The sequence below is a fragment of the Plecotus auritus genome (assembly GCF_963455305.1).
Source record: "Plecotus auritus genome assembly, chromosome: X".
NCBI classification, from domain to species: domain Eukaryota; kingdom Metazoa; phylum Chordata; class Mammalia; order Chiroptera; family Vespertilionidae; genus Plecotus; species Plecotus auritus.
Genome location: NC_137784.1, coordinates 139,425,010 through 139,446,324, shown reverse-complemented (window position 1 = coordinate 139,446,324; position 21,315 = coordinate 139,425,010). Strand labels below are relative to the sequence as shown.

General features: G+C 46.2%; 1 protein-coding gene across 1 annotated transcript; it reads left to right on the top strand.

The window, feature by feature from the left end:
- Window positions 1–1,646: 1,646 nt before the first annotated feature.
- LOC308240338 (sperm acrosome-associated protein 5-like) lies at window positions 1,647–3,878 on the top strand (the record flags this gene model as incomplete). The annotated part of the gene is made up of 4 exons (XM_080653219.1): window positions 1,647–1,791; window positions 2,223–2,381; window positions 3,601–3,679; window positions 3,779–3,878. The coding sequence occupies 4 exons, from the start codon at window positions 1,647–1,649 to the stop codon at window positions 3,876–3,878; spliced, it is 483 nt and encodes a 160-aa protein (XP_080509345.1).
- Between the last annotated feature and the right edge of the window lie 17,437 nt (window positions 3,879–21,315).

Below are 21,315 nucleotides of genomic sequence, written 5' to 3'. Positions count from 1 at the left end.
GTGAGTAACTGGATGTTGTGAGGCAAAGGAAGAGGGGATGAAGGTCCATTCACATGGCCCAAAGTGAGTAAGGTGGGGAAAATTGGGCCCAATGTGAATTCAAGGCAGAGTGTGACTGAATTGGGGGTACTGTAGGGCAGATTGGGAGCAACTTGAATCAGGAGTAAATGGGAGTGGTGGATGGAAATAGGGGTTACACTGGGAGTGGATTTGTATGAATGAGATAATGAAAGGCTGAGTGAGAGTAAATGGAGGAAATGAAGAGAAAATTGAGAAAGAATGGAGGTGACCATTAGGAGTAATTATTAGGAGTAATACGAGGCACAGGTCCATGAAATAGGGGTTACTAGTATATGGGGACAGCATTAGAGAGAACAGAGGTGAAGATGGGGCAGAGAGAGAATAAGGGAGAAAATGAGGTCCGGAGTCAATGAACAAAGTTGAAGGATGGGCCATGTGAGAGAGAATGGGAGTTGTCTGATACAGGGTCGGGAAGTGGAGGTAAAAGTAGGAAAGAGTGAATGGAGGTGAAGAAGGAATATGATGTGAGAGAATTTGGTTAATGATAAGTAGAGGGTTAGGGAATTGCATAATATGAGGTCCGGTGTACTCTAGCTGGTTTTGATCAGTGGATAGAGAGTCCGCTGGCAGACTGAAGGATCCAGGGTTCAATTCCAGTCAAAGGCACATACCTCGGCTGCAGGTTAAATTCCTAGCCCTGGTCAGGGCGTGTAGGAGGCAACCAATCAGTGTGTCTCTCTCACATCAATGTTTCTGTCTCTCCCTGTCCCTTCCACTCTCTAAAAAAAAATCAATGGAAAATCCTCAGGTGAGGATTAACCAAAAATAAAAATAAAAAAGGAGGCCCAGTGTGAATGAATGAATGGATGAGAGGCAATGTAAGTGAATGGGGAATAAAAGTTAGAATGAGAATGGAGGTGAAAAAGCAGTGGTGTGTATACATGTAATATGTAACATAAAATAAATATGTAACATGGGGCAGAGTGTGATCAAATGGTGGTAACATGAGGGCATATTCCAGTAAATTAGGGTGGAACAGGTTCTGAGAATGAGTAAATGGAGGTAATGGGGGGCAGAGGGTGAGGGTGTGATGGTCATATTTTGCAAACAATCATGAATCTGAGGTGGTAGGAGGCACAGTATAGGTAATAGAGCTTACTACTTAGCAGAATTGGGGGAGAGATGGAGGTGATGAGGGGCAGAGTGAGTGGAAAAGTAGGTAAGCAAGTGCTAGAGAATGATTAACAGTAGATTGGGACAATGATAAGAAATATAGGGAAATGTGGGCCCAATGTGATTCCTGTCTGTCCTTTGTGTGTCCCCAGCTCCCCTCTCTCTGTATCTCTTTCTGACTTCTCAGTTTCTTTGTTTTTGTCTCCTTCTAACTCTATGTATACATCAGTATATTTCTTTTTCCGTGTGTGTGTGTGTGTGTGTGTGTGTGTGTGTAACAGAGTTGTCAATGAGGAAAATGGTGAGGTGCCCAACCCTTTGGCTTCTGTGTTCCAGAATCTATCACTTAGGTCTTTGCTCATAGAGCCCAGAGTTCCAGAATGCCCTAGTTCTGAACACTGCATAGTGAGTCTGGAGCAAGGAGTCTGCTAGGAAGGCTTGTGGGACTCATAATGAAAGCCTGGGGCACTGTGGTAGTGACCCTGACCATGCTGATTGTTGCCACTGTGGATGCCAAGATCTATGAACGCTGCGACCTGGCAATGAAGCTGGAGAAGGCAGGCCTCAATGGCTTCCAAGGCTACAGCATTGGAGACTGTGAGACCTCAGTTGCCCCATGCCCCACCCACACCCCAAGCCTCCCACCACACTCAGATACAGGCCCTCCTTGTAATTTATCACCTCTCCAGGCCAGCAGGTGATCCTCTTGGTCACCCCCTGACTGACTGTGATGAGTGGTTTAACTAATTCTGTCATTATCATCATTGCCTTCACAACCATCACTCTCATTTCTACCATCAACACCATCACTACCATCAATGTCATCACTACTATTACCATCATGAATACCATCACCACTGCCATCACTGCCATCTCAACAAAATCACCAACATCGACACCACCACCAAACCAAGATTATCACCCCCACAACTGAGATGACAACCATACTTGTCCCCACTCCCCTCCTCCTAACCTCTTCTGTTCCCAGAACCCATGCTTACCTGCTACCTTCTCTATCCCTGCCTCAGGGCTGTGCCTGGCACATTATGTGAGTGGCTTTGACACCTCGGTCGTGGACCACAATCTTGATGGCAGCAATCAATATGGCATTTTCCAGCTGAACTCCGCCTGGTGGTGTGACAATGGTGTTACACCCACCAAAAACCTTTGTCACATGGAGTGTCATGGTGAGGCAGCAATGGGGATACCCTGAAGCCCTACCTGGCCCTACACACAGAGGGCAAGGTTATCTAAGCCATAATCTCCAATAACAAGCAGAAAAACGATAGGGAAAGAAGCAGAGTTGCTTAGGCTGTTAGAGACACCACCCTGTATCCTTACCCATACTGCACTGAAATGAGGTTGAACAGGACTACCCAACATGGAGATTGAGATCAGGAGGACTCAGAACTCCCAAACCTCACCAAGAATGGAAGCTTCAGTTTTCTGGGACTCAGGAAATGGGAAACTTAGCTCCACATGGAACTGAGGCGATTGTCCTAATTTGGGGTTGAGATTGTTCAGCCCCTGAGGGAGAAGCAGATATCTGGTTGTAGGAACAAACACAAAGTACTTCTGTGCAGAAAGGAAAGAACTTTCCAGACGATATGTGGTGTTGTTGAGGACAAAATTGAATAGCAGTAGAATTTGTTCCAGGTTGTCCAAAATGGTGCTTGAGGTTGTCCAAGATAGATAAAAATGGAGACTGAGGTTATTTGGGAGCAGTTTGAGGTTGTTCAAGTCCTGCCACAGTGACCAAAGAGGTCACTTAGGATTAGCCAGCTTGGAGGCTGAGGTTGTCCAGGATTGGTCAAGATAGAGGTTGAGGTTGTCCAGGACTGGTCAAGATAGAGGTTGAGGTTGTCTAGGACAAGATAACATGAATATTAAGGTTTTTCATTACTAGGACCAGGCACCTTGGTGGTTGAGGTTGAACAGGACTACCCAACATAGAGATTGAGGTCATTTGTATCATAACCAGTCAAAATGAGAGTTGAGGTTATCTAGGACCTGACAACATATTGTTTAAAGTCACCAGGACTGATCAGCCTTTCAGTTGAGTAGATTTCCAGTCAGCCAACATGGTTGATGTGACGTCAGACCAGCTACCATTGCAGTTGAGATCATTCATAACCACATAAAATGACAGTTGAAGTCATCCAGCACTGGCCAACTTGGAGGTTAAGGTTTTCCAGGACCGACTGATATGGTGGTTGAGGTTATTCATAACCAGACAACATGGTAGTTGAGGTAACCATCTGACAAGTAAATCAAGGTTATCCAGAATGAGCTAATGTTAGTGCTGATGTTATTCAGGCCTCAAGGAACACAGAACCCCTGGGTCCTACATACACTGTCACTCTGTCCCCAATGCATCAGATCATTATGTCCCTCTATTTCCCTCAGACCTTCTCAACCGCCATATTCTGGATGACATCATGTGTGCCAAGAAGGTTGTGTCCTCACGGGACGGTATGAATGCCTGGTAAGTTTCTGGGAATATCTTGGACCCTGGGCGGCCAAGTGGCACTATCATGCCATCAGCCTGTCCACTTCATCCTACATCCCTCCTTCCATTTCCCAGGGGTTCGTGGACCCAGCACTGTCATGGCCATGATTTATCTGAATGGCTCAAGGGGTGTAATATGCATGCAAAACCGAACACAAAGAGAATGACTTCGTGATTCATTCCCAGAGATAGAGATTTTCTTTCGTTTGTGGATTTAATAAAGGATGGTACTTGTAAACAATGCAAGAGACCTCTGATTCCTGACCCTCTTCATTTTCCCAATGCCTGGAGATACTCCCATTCAATCACTTCTACATATTCAAAGGTCTAACCAGGGGACACCAGATCACTCAGGGTAGTAGGGGATGTGGAAGATAGTGTAGTGATTAAGAGCATAAGTTCTCTTGGGTTCAAATATCATCTCTACCACTTTCTAGCTGTGTCACCATCATTCATTCAACCAACTAATGAATATTTGAGGCAAAATAGAATAGAAATTAATAGCATAGATCTTGGACTACATTTGACTTGGGAGTGAATTCCAGCTTTGCTGCCTGCTGATTCTGTGAGCTTGATCAGGTGGCTAAACTCTCTGAACCTCACTATCCACATCTGCCCCATGGGGATGATATCACTATTTAACTCCATTGGTAGCTATGAAAATTAAATGGGGTGATGCATATAAAACATTCTGTGCTGGCACAGGGGTCCTGACCCTGTCCCTGTCCTCAGAGAGCTCTCTGTCATTCTGCCATCGGCATTGTAGAGAGGTCAGGGTTGTGCATGGATAAAGCCCAGGGGTAATGAGGAGTATTGAGGGCTCTGCCGGTTGGGTAGGGGAGATGTCCCAGAAGAAGTGACTGCTGAGCCCACTAAGGAACACAGCAAGTGATAATTACATAAATAATTTAATACCAGAGTTATAAATATTAGTATGAAGAAATAAAAAATGTTTCTGGTTGTTGAGTATTCTAGAAAGAAACATATCAAATGCTGATTTTAAAACACAGTTTAAATTTTTTCCTTACTAGAGAGATCCTAGCAATCTTAGGACAGACTCCCTATGTGAGGAAGTTGGAGACTGATGGTGTTACCCTACCGTCAGGGATTTCTAGGAAGTCCCTCTCATTGGTCAAGGTGGGGCAAGAGGAGGTTCTTTCACTAAGCCTTACAAAAACCAGAGAGATGAATGGACAGGACACAAGGTACACTAAACTATCACGATAATTGTAGAAAGGAAAAAAGCTCTCCCACCCCTCTCCCTATAAGAACCCTGGGGTTGAGGAGGAAGGGGTGGTGGTCTATGACAGGTAAGTCCACCCTTTTCCAAGGTCACGCAGCACCTGAATCAAACCTTTCTTTGTGAACCAGAACCTGCCTCTCAACATTGGCTTCATTGCTGCAGGCACCCGACCCCACTAATTCCGATACAATAGGAAGGATTTGAGAAGGTAGCCTGCCTCCTTCACTCCATTTTTTAAAACAAAACAAAAGCTCTAGCCAGGTGACTCAGTTGCTTGGAGGTTGGTCCAACACCCAAAATGGTAGCAGGTACTATCTCCCATCAAGGTACATACAAGCAGACATCTCAATGTTTCTCCAGAACCCCCATGTCTATATATATATCCCATCCAGTCTCAGAAAATTCAATAAGCATACCCTTGGATGAGATATTAAAAATAAATTAAAAAGCAGATATTTAAAAATTTGTTTTCATTCTTAAAATTAAATACATATCATAAAAAGCAAAACAGCTTATGAGTACATGTAGCAGAGAGTAGGGCACAGGCTGAAGGGAAAGGGAACCTCTGAGCATGCCCACTGGCGGAACTTTGAGTAGCCAACTGCGGCTGCGCTGGGCCATCTTGCTGCAGGCGGGAAAATCGTCCTCTGCAGCCATCTTGAAAGACGTTCCAGACTCCATCGCCTGGCCTCATCGACTCGCTCCGGCCTCCGTGACCACTGTATTAGCCTGACTCCACGCGCCAGGTCAACCTCAGGAACCGGTAAGGGTAGTCCAAGGTCCTCGCGATTCCATTGCGCTGTTACTCCCCTCCGGACCGAGCCTCACAACCGCTTCACTCTGCGGTACCTTCTCTCCGGGCTGGACCTGGACAGAGGAAGGCGGGGGGTGGGGGGGCGTCACGGAGAAAGGCGGGGAGCCTCTAGATTGCTCAAGCGGGCGGGTCTCTGCTGTGCCCCCCAATAACGTGAACGGTCATGGACAGAGGGACATTTAAAGGCTCTCGGCAGGCTCCTTTCGGGCAGAGTGAGACTGAAAGTGCCGTGGTCCCTGAGACGCCATAACTGCTCCTCCTCCGGGAAGCCAGACCTCCGCAGCCTGAGCAGCCCCCAAGGTGGACAGAGGCCCTCGGGGTCCTCAGCCCGAAATAGGAGCCGCACCACAGGGGCTCCGTTCTGGCCTCCTCTGGACCAGGCAGCGGTAGTTTTCTCCTTTTCCCAGCGTTATCCTTGCCTGGATTACCACGTACACGCAGTGTTCTCGGCCTTAGGGTCGGGCACACGGTATGGCGGTGAGACGCTCGTCTAACTTACAAGGTGGCCCCCATATTTCCAGCACGCCCGGGCCCCTGCAGAGTTATTAATCACCACGTTATTGACTGTTCCGTGTGCTGGGCCTTCCGTCCCGTGGCTGCTGTAGTCTGCACGTCTTTCTCCTTCACCCCTTCCTCGCAGCCCCCACCCTCCCCTCTGGCCACCACCAGTCCGTTCTCCGTGCCCACGAGTCTGTGTTTGTTTTCTTCCTCACTTACTTGTTCTCTACCGTTCACGTGCCCCCGAGAGCATGTGTACTCGTCTTTCTGTGACTAATCTCGCTCAGCATGATCCCTCTACATCTGTCCTCCTCTCCCAAATGCTAAGGTTCCCTTCTTTTTGTGGCCGAGTAAGTTCCATGGCAGACAGGCCCCCTGTGTATCACCCACGCGTCTGTGGATGGGCACGGGGGTTAGAGCGGCCGTCCTCTTGGCCTGGGAAACGCTCCTGAGAGCCTCCCAGTGCCCTCACTTGGGGGAGCACGGGATCGCTACAGTGAACCCCTCCCTTCTCGGCAGGGTGATGCCTGTCCTGAGGTCTCAGAGTCCAGCTCTCTCGGCCCTCACGATTCCAAAGGACCTGGGACCAGCCTCCAACTCACTCATGGAGCACTCTTCATTTACTTTCAGCAGGAAAACCCCCACATCCCTTTGCCTCCGTGTCCACACCACGTGATCCCTGCGCTTACCTCCCACGGCCTTTTAGTGCAAAACACACCCTCAGTAACACAGCGCCCTCAGCCCTCAGTTGCTGTGTACACAGCACGGGCTTGTTATCTATCCTTCAGGCAGCACATTCCAGACAAAGGACCGACCGGCAACAATAAAAGCCCCCTCAAAGCCACGGCTCCTTGGATCATGCCCACAGGAAACCGGTCCTTCCAAAAAGTTCCTCTCCCAGAGATGTTGTTCCTTTTCTCTTCTGACCACCCCATGTCCTCCCTCAGGGACCAATAAGGCAGGATGGAGAACAGAGAATATATTTTTTATTGCTCACCCTATTACTGATGTCCCACATTTCCCCCACTATGTCCCCCTCCACCCAGTGCCCCCCTCTCTGCTCCCCTGGCCTTCACCACACTGATGCCTGTGACCATGTGCTATGCATGTATGTTCCTTGGTTACTCTCTTCACCTTCTTTATCCAGTACCAACCCTCCCACCTCCCCTCTGGCCTTTGTCAGTATTTTCCATGTATCCATGCCTCTGGTTCTATGTTGTTCATCAGATTATTTTGTGTGTTTTTTTTAAATATATTTTATTGATTTTTTTACAGAGAGGGAGGGAGAAGGATAGAGAGTTAGAAACATCGATGAGAGAGAAACATCCATCAATTGCCTCTTGCACACCTCCTACTGGGGATGTGCCCGCAACCAGGGTACATACCCTTGACCAGAATCTAACCTGGGACCCTTGAGTCCGCAGGCCGACGCTCTATCCACTGAGCCAAACCGGTTAGGGCTATCAGTTTATTTTGTACATTAGATTCCACATGTAAGTGAGATCATGTGGAATTTGTCTTTCTCTGATTGGCTTATTTTGCTTACCATAAAAATCACCAGGCCCATCCATGCTGTTGCAAATGGTAAGAGTTCCTTCTTTTTTACAGACATGAAGTATTTAAGTGAGTAAATGTGCAACAGCTTTTTTGATCCACTCATCTACTGATGGGCACTTGAACTGTTTCCAGATCTTGGCTAATGTAAGAAATGGTGCTATAAACACAGGGGAGCAAATATACCTTCTGATTGGTGTTTCTGGGTTCTAAGGATATATTCCAGGAATTTGGATCACTGGGTCAAATGGCAGCTTCACTTTTAAGGTTTTGAGGAAACTCCACACTGTTCTCCACAGTGGCTGCACCAGTCTGCATTCCCACCCGCTATGCAGTAGGGTTCCCTTTTCTCCATATCCTCGCCAGCTCTTGTTTGTTGTGTTACTGATGGTAGCCCTTCTGGCAGGAGTGCAGTGATAGCACATTGTAGCAAAAGCAGAATCTTAATTCCAGGACATTCTGAGTTTGACCCTGCCTCAGGGCCTCATCCCCACAGGACCTTGGGCTGGGTGACCTCAGAGACTCCTTTGTATCCCTTCAAGATCACAGCACGCCCAGAGGCATGAGCAGAGACAGCTCCTTGGATAGCAACCCCATGGAGGACTCCCAGGATTCAGAGGAGACATGCGAGGTGAGGAGACGGGCGAATCAAGAAGTGACGGGCACAGGGCAGGGTGACTACATTTCAGAGGAGATGAGGTCAGAGGCAGTGAGGACAGCGAGCAGTGTTCCGGGGGGAGGGGAGATCCCGAGCCTAGGAGCTTCCCACCCTCACGCAGAACTTGCCAACATCCCTGAAGAAAACAAGGCCTGTGACCTTGGCTGCACTTGGTGACTCTCAGTCCATTCTGGAAGGTGACAGGACAGCCCACCAGCAGCATGAAACACCTGCTGCATGCAGGGCAGAGGCTGAGCCTTGTTACCCTTGTTCTCTCCGTTCCCTGTGACATCAACCAGGAGGAACTCTTAGCTCCAGTTTCCAGGTCCAACACAGAGGTTCTGCAGCGCAGGAAGAGGGCAGGCTTAAGGGCAAACATTTTCACCTGAGCAGCTGCAGGGATTCATTTATTTCCTCTTTTCCTAGCAATTCGAGGAGGTTCGCAAGTGCTTCTCTGAAGAAGAGTGGGCAAAAATGGAAAACTCAGATAAATTAACGTATGTGTACATGAAGAAAAGATACGACTTCATGACCGCTCTAGGTAACAGCAGACTGGCCTGGGAACACAAGACCATCCCTCTTGCCCTTTAATAGATCATGGCTTCTTCTTAGGCTCAACAAAATCTACCCCATTTCATTTGTGCAGAGAGAAATCCCTGGGCCGCTTCAGAACCTTCTTTTCTATTGTATCCTGAACAGGGCTCAAGGTCAGGAGTGGCCACAGAGATGCTCAGACCTGGATCCTGCATTTTCACTCCCACTGGCACTTGTTCCATCCCTGCACCTCATGACCTTTCCTGTCCCTGCTGTCTCCCTGCATCCACCCTCCTCTCAGGTTGTCTCTTCAGCAACAAATATTTTGCTTCTCCTAGGTCTCATGCCCATCGGCCCGAATAGCTTGCTTCCGAATAACGGAACCCCAAAATCTCCTGACCATGGTTTACATGAAACTCAGAGCCCTGGGAATCATGGTGAGTGACAGGAAAGTCATGGAAATTATCCCTGAAGCCCAATTTATTGGGGTCCAGCTGCTCAGAAAAGGTTTCAGGGGGAATCACTGGCGAGTAAAGAATGTTGGATGCAGAAGGTGAAGTACAGTCAGGTCAGTGGTGATTCGTATAAAATCCTAAAACATGCAAAAGAACAATATATGTTTTTATAGATAATAGTTCACTGGGAAGTGCATCAGAACCTGAATGTGAATAAAACTTATCAGTTCAGGAGTCAAGAAGTGCAGAAAGAGGAACAGCAGGGATCAGTGAGGGCTGCACGGATGCCGTCAGCTGTGACGTGTTCCCCGTGTTTTGTTCTGTTTTGGATGAAGGATCTCAGAACCATGTGAAGCAGATGTGCAATCATGTTGTCATCTGACTAGCCCTGGTGGCAGAGGGGCACATGTTTCTCATAAAATCCTCAGTGGTTTTCTGGAGTTTGAAACATTTCTTTATTTAAAGGAGTTAATATTCTTGCTGCACACCCTCATGAACAACAGGAAAAAATTTTAATATATTTTATTGATTTTTTACAGATAGGAAGGGAGAGGGATAGTTAGCAACATCGATGAGAGAGAAACATCGATCAGCTGCCTCCTGCAAACCCCTCACAGGGGATGTGCCCGCAACCAAGGTACATGCCTTGACTGGAATCGAACCCGGGACCATTCAGTCCGCAGGCCGATGCTCTGGCCACTGAGCCAAACTGGTTAGGGCAGTACCACAGGAAAATTTTAATTAAAGTCTAAATCCTCCAAAAATATCCCAAGACAATTTTAGAACAGCATTGGGATACCTTAAGATAAACATCTTAAGAGACAAAATGATTAAGGTGTTTTGTAATGACACTCACCTATTTTCCTGAGCTTTACCAAACACAATGGTCTTCTCATTCCTAACTGAACCTGATTCTATAAATTGACTTTGGGAGAGCGTTCGAGATAGCAATGCCACACACACACTGAGGTTTCCTAGGGGTCAGTGAGCAGCGGCCACACGGGGTGAAAGAAGACACAGATTCAAAAACTCTCAGCCTGTGTGAGCAGAGTGCTTACTCACTGTGAAGACGGTGGATATGTTCACTTGCTCTTCTGCTTGGACAGCCTAGTTGCAAGAAGACAGGGTCAGAACGCTCACACTGTCTCCAATAGCCCTACGACTCCCAGCTCCACAGGCCCTGTTCCGCAGCCCCCCAAATCAATGTCGGGGCTGAAAATCCAGTACACACTTTTTGCCATTAGAGGAGGATTTTTATACTGAGAGCCTTGCAGAACCTCTGCGCTAAATCATACCTGGTTTATCACACAGTGAACGACTTCATCGAGGTATAATTGACATACTATAAAATTCACCCGTTTTGAGTATACAGTGGTTCCTAGTTGCCACACATCGTTCAGTGGATACAGTTCAAGTTCCCAACAAATCCATTTAATTCTTTGGGGGAAATGTAAGAAGTATGTCATGGAATAGGATGAGACAGTGGTGGAGTCTAGCTTCAGTTTTATAAACCATCAGAAAGAATGCTATGAATTCATCCTATGCACAAACGTACAATCTATAGTAAAGATAATTCATAAACCAGTCCCAAAATAACCCCGTGGTGGTGAGTGGATTCATACCCTTTGCTGCAGATTTCCCTGGTATTTCAGGAGCCTCTCGGGATGTGGGGGACCTTTACCAGCACAGATCATCTCTGCTTTATCACCTACTTATGAACGCAAGTGCTCAGGAGGCTTCCAACGACCAACAGAGAAGACACCTGAAGGTATCCCCCAAATCTGAAGGTCCATAGATCCTTGCTCCCTGCACAGATGTAAATATGGTATGAGAGGAATAGTGTGATGGCCGATAACGTCTTTCATCTTCCTAGTGATGCCGGATATTATTTGAAGCACTTTAGATGGATTAATTTTCTTAAGTCTTAAGAAACCATTTATACTAGTGTTACTGTTATTATATACAAATAATTGTGTGGATATTAGTAACAAGAATAGCACATAATAATGATAATAATGAAGAGGCTGGGTTGCAGAGATGCTGCATAATTTCCCAGAGACCACAGAGGCAGTGACAGTAGTACAATCCAAAGCCCCAGCCCATTCCTAAGCTCCTAAAGATTGTCATATGTTTATGAAGTTCAGGTTCTCTTCATAGGGGTTTTAGGCATGCTAATCCCTCCCCCGCCACACCCGTGCTGCTGATCCTTCCATTTAACACATTCACTCTCACAACAGGAAGTACCAGGCCCTCTTTCCTGTCACAGGGCACTCTCCATATCTGAGGAGCCCCTTAGACTGTGAGTCCCTCACTACCATGAGAGCCTTCAGGCCTTATCTGGGCCTGAGGCAACTCTGAAGCCTCAGTCTCAGCCCAGGGGGCCTCAGAGGCGCCTAGATTTTTATTGAATACTTGATTCCACAATTGCAGATTAAGCTAGTTGAGATGGTAAAGGGATCTAGGGGTTGGGTTGCCAGTGTGGAGACAGTTGAGAAGAGAATTGAAAGATCCAAAGGGAAAGGATTCATTTCCATTGATCCCGCACAAACCACTTTCACTTGCCCTGTTTACCTTTCTTGCTCACTCTTTCCTACGGAAGGAGCCCAAAGAAAAGTACATTAAAGCTGATGGCCATGACACCACCGGACACCAGCGGAGTTGATGTGGGACCCACCTCCCTAATCCCACTATCCTAGCAAATGATGGTGCCAGGGTGAGACAGTATGTCACATCTGGCACAACTTCCTTGTCTGTGTATCATAATTTCTGTCACATTCCTTTCCTCCCCCCTCCCCATATTGACCGCCCACACCATTTTAAAGCAATATTTTGTCCCCTCCACACACTTTTTAAAATTTTACCTTTATTGTAAAACTATTACAGATGTCCCACCTTTTCCCCCGCAATGAGCCCTCCACCCTAATACCACCTCCCCAGGCCTTCACCGCACTATTGTCTATGCATATATGCATGTAAGTTCTCCTTTGATCTCTACTCACCCCCCTTCCTGCTGGGATTCCTCAGTCTGTGCCATGCTTCCTTGTCTCGACCTATTTTGTGAGTCAACTCATTCTGTTCATTAGATTCCTCTTATAAGGGAGATCATGTGATACTTGTCTTTCTCTGACCGGTTTATTTCGCTTAGCATGATACTCTCCAGGTCCCTCCATGCACTCTCAAAGGGTAAGAGATACTTTTTTTTTTACAGCTGCATAATATTCCATTGTGTAAATGTACCACTGATTTATTTTTTCATCCACTCATGTACTGATGGGCAGTTGGGCTGTTTCCAGATCTTAGCTATTGTAAAGAATGCTGCTATGAACATAGGGGTGCATACCTTCTTTCTGATTGGAGTTTCAGAATTCTTACACTATATTCCTACAAGGAGGATCACTGGCAGTTCCATTTTTAATTTTTAAGGAAACTCCATACCGTTTTCCATAGTGGCTGCACCCGTCTGCATTCCAACCAGCAGCATACTAGGGTTCCTTTTTCTCCACATCCTCACTAACAGGAGGATGTTTATTGATTTCTTTGATGGTAGCCATTCTGGCAAATGTGAGGTGAAACCTCATTGTCGTTTTAATTTGCGTCCCTCTTATGATTGGTGACTGAGCATTTTTTCATATGCCATCTGTATGTCCTCTATGGAGAAGTGTCTCTTTATGTACTTTGCCCATTTTTTAAAGATATTTTTTATTGATTTCAGAGAGGAAGGGAGAGGGAGAAAGAGATAGAAACATCAATGATGGGAGAGAATCATTGATCGGGTGCCTCCTGCACACCCCACACTGGGGATTGGGCCCACAACCTAGGCATGTGCCCTGCCTGGGAATCAAACCTTGAACTTTTGGTTCATAGGTCGATAGTCAACCATGCCGGCTGGGTTCCTTTTCAAACTGTATTGTTTGTCTTCCTTTTGTTAACTTGTAAGAGTTCTTTATATATTTTAGAACTTAAGCCCTTATCAGATATACATATTGGCAAGTATGTATGTGTGTAGGTTGATGGTTTGCTTTGTTGTGGAAAGACTACATTTTCTATCCCAGCAGGTGTCTACTCCTTTCTGTATGGTCACCTATATTGGATAGAAGCTCCTCATTGCTTTCATAGGCCTCGTGGGTTTTTACAATGCTATTGTTCCGAAAATGTTCTTTATACCACACTCACGCTTACATGGAGACTTCTGCTATTTGCCAGAGCATTGGTCTGGAAATAGCAAGAATCCAAGTGTTTTAGTCCTCAAAACTCCTTCATTTAGGCCATTCCTTTTCCTTCTAATTGCCCAGGTTCCTCACCATTGAGGTACCGGTCATATAATCCCCCAGAGTTGTAGAGAATGTTCATTAAAATACCGCACGTGAAGACACTATACACTGAGTGGCCAGATATTTATTATGATCTCTGAACACATAATAATCTGGACACTCAGTGTGTGTGTGTGTGTGTGTGTGTGTGTGTGTGTGTGTATGTTAAAGGCCCAGAGCATGAATTCGTGCATGGGTGGGGTCTGACCAGCCTGGCCAAGGGGAGGGGATATGGGCGGTTGCCAGCGTGCATGCTGGTCGAACTCCTGGTTGAGGGGACAATTTGCTTATTAGCCTTTTATTATATAGGATACACACTGAGAGGCCAGATTATTATGCGTTCAGAGATCATAATAATCTGGCCACTCAGTGACTCTTTAAGCACCAGAGAAATGCCTCTGATAGTGTTTATATGTGACCCTCACATGAGAAAGATGGAGCCTGTGAAAGAAGCAAGGGAAGAAAATAAACTGAAGCTACTACCAGTAACACCAGACTCAGAGCCAGCTCTGAAACAGCTCTGCTACCCACGAAAAGGGAAGGTCTATCGTCAGCTGAGGAAGAAGCCTGGTAAGCAGGGAGCGGGAGGACAACTCCTATGGCTTCACTGGCATGGGAGCTTGGTCCTGAACAGGCCTACGTCCAGGTTGGACTTTGCAGCTTGTTCTGCTCCAGCTGAGACCTGAGAACAGGACTTCCAAAGTCACAGGTTGAATTATGGGCATAAAATTTGGGTTGCTGTGGGCACCTCACCCAGTTCTCTGAAATCCAGATTCTTATCTCATAAAATGGAAATACAGAATCAAATCTCATTAACTGTTTGAAAACATTAAATGAAATCTGTAAGACTTACAACATGAAAGGTGCTCAATTAATTCTGCCTGTGTAACCTGGGCACATGTCTTCCTCAAAGTTGTGTCCCCACCCTCAGCTCAATGTCTGACATATAATATGTCCTTAGCAGTATGTGCTGAAAGGTCTAAATGAATGTTCTGATCAGTAAAGAGGTTGGGAATCTAACCCATTGGAGGGCCCAGGAGCTAAAACTCACCCTGGCATTTGTTGTGTACTGGTTCGGTTCTACCATCTCAATATCGCTGAGCTAGAGGATGTGGACAACAGACCAAGTACAAGGCTCTTGGGCCATTGGGAGAGAGGAGAAACCTTCTTGTATGACAAAATAAGGCCCAGCAATGCTTCGTCCACATTAACCAATGCCTCTGCATCCCAGGATCCAGGAAAGAAGAGACTAATATGTGGCTTGGCAGGCTGAGGGAAAGAAAAGACCATGTTCTGTACAGAGAGATCAGTGACCCAGAGGATGATGACTAGGTACGTAAGTGGCCTTTCCTTCCAGCCCACATCGCTGCAAAACACACGGTTCTCATAGTCGCACCTTGTCATTCCTCCCCAAAATCGTTCCTTTGCCAAGACCCTTGGAGTGCAGCATTGAGACTAAATGACCAGGCTTCCCTCCCTCTTTCTACTCCCTGCGCTGTGGAGCCAGGGATCTCCCTACCCAGGATGCCCTGGGCCTCCACCCCCTGGTCGGCTCCTGAACTATAGACCTCAGCTGCCTCTAGCCTAGGAACTCATACAGCAGGTGAGAGTCCCTGTGGCATGAGCACAAGATTTGCTTTGAGGAGCGGTGGGCGGTGCGTGCACAGCATGAGGTGGGGAGGAATCTGAGTGCTCAGGGTCCTGCAGTCAGATGAGGGGTTGGGTATTAACGATCAGGCAAGGGGAGCTCACTGCCACTTATTTTCCTTCTCTCTCCTTGTCTCCACCTCAGGGATGTGCCAAGTGCCCATGAAAAGAAGCAGAACCTGGTGGCCTTTCATGACCATGGGCACGACTGTGAAATACTGGCCATCAGGGGTGCAGCACTTAAAAGAAAAGTTTACAGTAGTTTAAAGTTTGTTTCTTTTTTTAAATAAATCTTCATTGTTCAGATTATTACAATTGTTCCTTTTTTCCCCCCTATAGCTCCCCTCCACCTGGTTCCCACCCCACAATCTGCCCTTACCCCCCCACTGTCCTTATCCATAGGTGTACGATTTTTGTCCAGTCTCTTCCTGCACCCCCTACACCCTTTCCCCCTGAGAATTGACAGTCCACTCCCTTTCTATGCCCTTGATTCTTTTTTTTAAATAAATCTTTGTTCAGATTATTACAAGTGTTTCTCCTTTTTCCCCCAATAGCTCCCCGCACCCGGTTCCCACCCCACCTTCTGCCCTTACCTCCCCCCCCCACTGTCCTCATCCATAGGTGTATGATTTTTGTCCAGTCTCTTCCTGAACCCCCCCCTACCCCTTTCCCCCTGAGAATTATCAGTCTACTCCCTTACTTTGCCGCTGATTCTATTATATTCACCGGATTATTCTGTTCCTCAGGTCTTTAATTCACTTGATTTTTAGGTTCACTTGTTGATAGATATGTATTTGTTGTTCATAATTTTTATCTTTACCTTTTTCTTCTTCTTCCTGTTCTTAAAGAATACCTTTCAGCATTTCATATAATACTGGTTTGGTGGTGATGAACTCCTTTAGCTTTTCCTTATCTGTGAAGCTCTTTATCTGCCCTTCAATTCTGAATGATAACTTTGCTGGGTAGATTAATCTTGGTTGTAGGTTCTTGCTATTCATCACTTTGAATATTTCTTGCCACTCCCTCCTGGCCTGCATAATTTCTGTTGAGAAATCAGCTGACAGTCGTATGGGTGCTCCCTTGTAGGTAATTAACTGTTTTTCTCTTGCTGCTTTTAATATTCTCTCTTTGTCTTTTGCTCTTGGCATTTTAATTATGATGTGTCTTGGTGTGGTCCTCTTTGGATTCCTTTTGTTTGTTGTTCTGTGCACTTCCTGGACTTGTAAGTCTATTTCTTTCACCAGGTGCTGGAAGTTTTCAGTCATTATTTCTTCAAATAGGTTTTCAGTATCTTTCTCTCTCTCTTGTTCTGGCACCCCCATAATTCTGATGTTGGTACGCTTGAAGTTGTCCCAGAGGCTTCTTACACTATCTTCAACTTTTTGGATTTTTTTTTTTTTTTTTTTGCTTTTTGCTTTTTGCTTTTCCGGTTGAGTGTTTTTGCTTCTTTGTATTTCAAATCTTTGACTTGATTCTTGAGACCCTCTAGTCTGCTGTTGGGTTTCTGTATAATATTTTTTATTTCAGTCAGTGTATGTTTAATTTCTGGTTGGTCATATTTCATATCCTTGAGGGTCCCGCTAAATTTATTGGCCTTTTCTAGGAAATTCTTGAAAAACCTTATAACCATGGTTTTGAATTCTATATATAGTCATTTGTTTTCCTCCATTTCTTTCGTTTGTGATCTGTTTCTTTGTCTCCGCATTTTCGCTGCTTCCGAGTTGGTAGGGTAGCTTTGTGTGCTAGGTTTCCTATATTGCCCAGTGGGTTGGCCTCCCCAGTTTCCTGAGGTGGACACTCTTGGTGCACCACTTTGTGGACTGTGTGTACAGTCTTGTTGTAGTTAAGTCTTGATTGTTGTTGGTATCACTGGGAGGAACTGACCTCCAGGCCAGTTGGCTATAAGGATCAGCTGTGCCTATGCTGGGAGAAGTTTGGTGTTGGAGACAGCATTATAGGATTAGACTTGCCAAATTGCAAAAGTCTCTGTGCTCAGCTTGGATGGGGTGGAGTCTCATGGCAGAGAAGACAGCAATGTCTTCCCATCAGCCCTGCCCTAATAGGCCCCTGGGTTTCAGTGTCCTGCGGTAATTGCTGAAAACACCTCTGAGAGAAAGCTGCCCTTGAGTTTTGCCTGCTACCAGACAGTCCAGTTTCTCCCTGAATGAGTCTGGGTCCCCAGAATCTCGCAAGGAACTGGAGTTCAGAGCAGTCAGGAGCTTTTGCCTCCCTCCTGATTGAGAAAGCCAGCCACGTGCTCAGTTGCCAGCCCTCTCTCCGTGTGTGCATGCCTCCGTATCTCTGCCTTCTGCAGCTCCTCTGAGTCTCAGTGTGCTTTTCTCTTTCGTTCTAGTTGTAGAATTTCCACACAACCAGCCTTCCTGTGGTTCTGGATGATATCCGTTTTGTCTTTTAGCTGTAGTTTTGAAATTGTTGTGCAAGGCACCAGTTTAGGCGTTTACCTATGCTGCCATCTTGGTTTCTCCAAAAGTTTGTGTCTTAAAGTGTGACAAATTTTCTGTTAGAGGTTAGTTTTATAAGGTGTAGTAATACCTGTACTTAATGCATGTTTCTGTCCGTGTCTCCATGCACTTACCTCGGGAAACAGCACTGGCAGGTGTCTCTGCACAGAGGAGCACTACCCTCCCTCTCCCCAGATGTGACTTGTAAGGCATTCCAGGAGTTGGATTTAGATGCTTGTCTCTGCATTTGTACCCACACACCCAGGCACGCGCGCGCGCGCACACACACACACACACACACACACACACACACTCACGGTTTGACTATGAGCATCTTCTATTTGCTTTCTCTGCTAAGTGGCCTGGGCATGTTCCTCTTGTTCTGTTCCCTGGTCTGCAGTTGTTCTGTGTTGCCAACCCCGACTACTCATTTACCCTGTATCAGTTACTGTCAGTTAATAAACAGAAGTTTTTTTCTCAGTTGTTTCTTCCTCTCCTTCTTATGCACAAACCTGTTCACATGTGTGAGTAGTTCATTTGGACACATAAATAGAAGTGGAATTGCTGCACTATCCAGTATTGCTAAGTGGATAGAGCAGTGGTTGGCAAACTGCGACTCGCGAGCCACATGTGGCTCTTTGGCCCCTTGAGTGTGGCTCTTCCACAAAATACCACGTCCTGGGGTAGTCTATTTTGAAGAAGTGCAATTAGAAGAAGTTTAAGTTTAAAAAATTTGCTCTCAAAAGAAATTTCAATATTAGTACTCTTGATATTTGGCTCTGTTGACTAATGAGTTTGCCAACCACTGGAATAGAGCATCGGCCTGCAGAACAAAGGTTCCTGGGTTCGATTCTCACAAGGGAATGTACCTTGTTTGCAGGGTCCTCCCCGGCCCAGGCCCTGGTTGGGGCTTGTGCAGGAGGCAACCAATTGATGTGTTTCCCTAACATCGCTATTTCTCTCTGTCTTTTTCCTCTCTCTTCCACTTCTCTAAAAATCAATACAGAAATACCCTCAGGTGGGGATTTAAAAAAAAAAAAAAGAAGTGGAGTGGCTACTTCAAAGGTTTCATTCATTCAACAAACACATACAGGCCCTTTACTGAGAACTGAATGCTGTCCCTGGTGCTGAGAAGACATCAGGGAATAAGAAAAAAAAATTCGTCCACATGAGCTTGATCTTCTTCTGGGGGATATTTCCAGTTTTTACGAATTAAAACCCTTGCCTTCAATAACTGTCAGATCTCAGGCTCAGGAGCTGGGAGAGTCCATTGTGGAATGTGTGGGATGAGACTAAGGTGCTCTGGACTCTGTCCCAGAACTCAGGGAAGAAGATGTGGAATCATTTTCCCATCACTAGGACCTCCAGGGCAGAACATGCAGAGAGGGAGAGGCAGTGTCCTGGTGATAGTGTGGGCAGGGGAGGACAAAGATGCACAGGATGAGTGGGAGAGTGCCTGGCATAGAGGCAAGGGAGATCCAGGACAAAGTGTGTGCTATCACAGCCATAGAAAGGAGAGGGTGCCAGGAAGGACGGTGTGAGGGGTCAGTATATCTAGGAGCTAAGGACCCCCATAACTGGCGCAGCAGTGAGAGGGGAGTCCTGCCTGGGTCAGAGAGGATGCTGCCCCTTTACCCTAATGTAGCGCTGAGTTCCTCAAATTCAATATTCTGATATTACACATTGGGAACATTCTTGTCCATGTGAAAACAGAAGAGAATCCCCAAAATAGATCCTGAAAGATTTCATTTCTCTTCCCCCCGGGAAGATGGTTCACACTGACTGGGTGCCAGCAAGTAGATATGCAAGAAAAGACGACTTCAAATCACTTTGCAGTCAGCAGCGTAAATGTTTTTCCTTAGGTTCTGGGGGTAGATAATGCTTCCCTTACCCCCCACCCCTTGCTCCATGACACAGATCCAGATTTTGTGATGTCAGGAGACTGGGGGTTTGCCCAAACCCAGAAATCACCCTGTACATGGCTCCAAGTCCACCCCCCATTAGCATTCTCCCCCAAAAAGCTTGATGCCCCATGTGGATGCATATGCTCTTCTGATGACATCCTAAATGACTGTTTATACCCTCCTGTCTGTTTCGTTTGTGTTTCAATCATTTTTAGGCGGGTCTTTAGATAATCCCTACTCTGAGCAGAGAATTGGAAAATGCAGGGATGTGTGAGAAAGAGCAGTACGTGCATCACAAGAGGTGCCTTCTGAGCTTTCTTAACCAAGAACCACAATACGCAACATATTTCGCAGTGACTCAAAGGCAAATGCTCCATGAAACCATACTGACCCTTTGTACATACAATACAGCCTGGTATTTTCTATTCTGTTCTGCGATGCTCTATGTTCTTTCATTGTAATTCATTAAAGACATGAATTCCTGCTCCAGTGACATGCAGCATTCCATTGGCCTGTTCATGAGTTACAACTTGCAGCTTGGAAAGTCCTTCTACATGGTCCCTGTGTGTGTGTACCAGGTGACTCCCTGCTCTGAGTCCTGTAGAGAAGGTGAAAGGAGGCCTCATGATGCTTTCTCAGGCCTGGGTCTCCTCGAAGATAAACATTGTCTGTGGACTCACGGCCTCCAGACTGGACAGTGTGATGTTCAGGCTTCACAGAACCCTGTTGGTCCCGCTGGAGGGACCTCCAGGTCTGGCTGCCCAGTGTGAGCGCCCAACATGGCACCTTGTGGTTCCAGTTGTCTGTGTCTGGAGCAGGCTCAGGGCCGGTACTCGGTTCAGTGTATAGCAACTTGTTGGTCCCACGAGAATGACCTCCTGCAGGGTGCCCTGGAAGCAGTGCAGCAGCCTTACAGGTGAGCCAGAGCTCCCGCCACCACTGTCCATAACCAACGGTCCTTGCAAGAACCCTTGATCCCAGAGAGTTCCCTCAAACCCCAGAGAGCTCTCCAAGTTTCACAGACTTCTCTATGTGGTCTTTCACTTACTTGTTTTACAGAAGCTGTTCTAGTGGCACAACATTGCATTTTAGGTGTAATGGCTCTAAATGAAGGGATATATTCCATTTCCTTTTGAAAAGCAGCAAGTTCAACATCCTCCTACACCTCTTCGCTGGACAATCAGCTACACAAGACAGACTTTAAGATTGCTGTATTGCCCTGGCTGGTTTGGTTCAGTGGATAGAGCACAGGCCTGTGAACTGAAGTGTCCCAGGTTCGATTAAAATCAAGGGCACATGCCCTGGTTGCAGGCTCGTTCCCCAGTACGGGGCATGAAAAGGCAGCCGATCAATGATTCTCTTTCGTCATTGATGTTTCTATCTCTCTCTCCCTCTATCTTCCTCTCTGAAATCAATAAAATAAAATAAAACAAAAATAAAAACCTGTCACAAATGAAAGAACTGAAGAAATCTCAAGAAAGAGAAATAAATGTAATGGAAGCAAGTAAACTACTAGATACAGAATTCAAAACA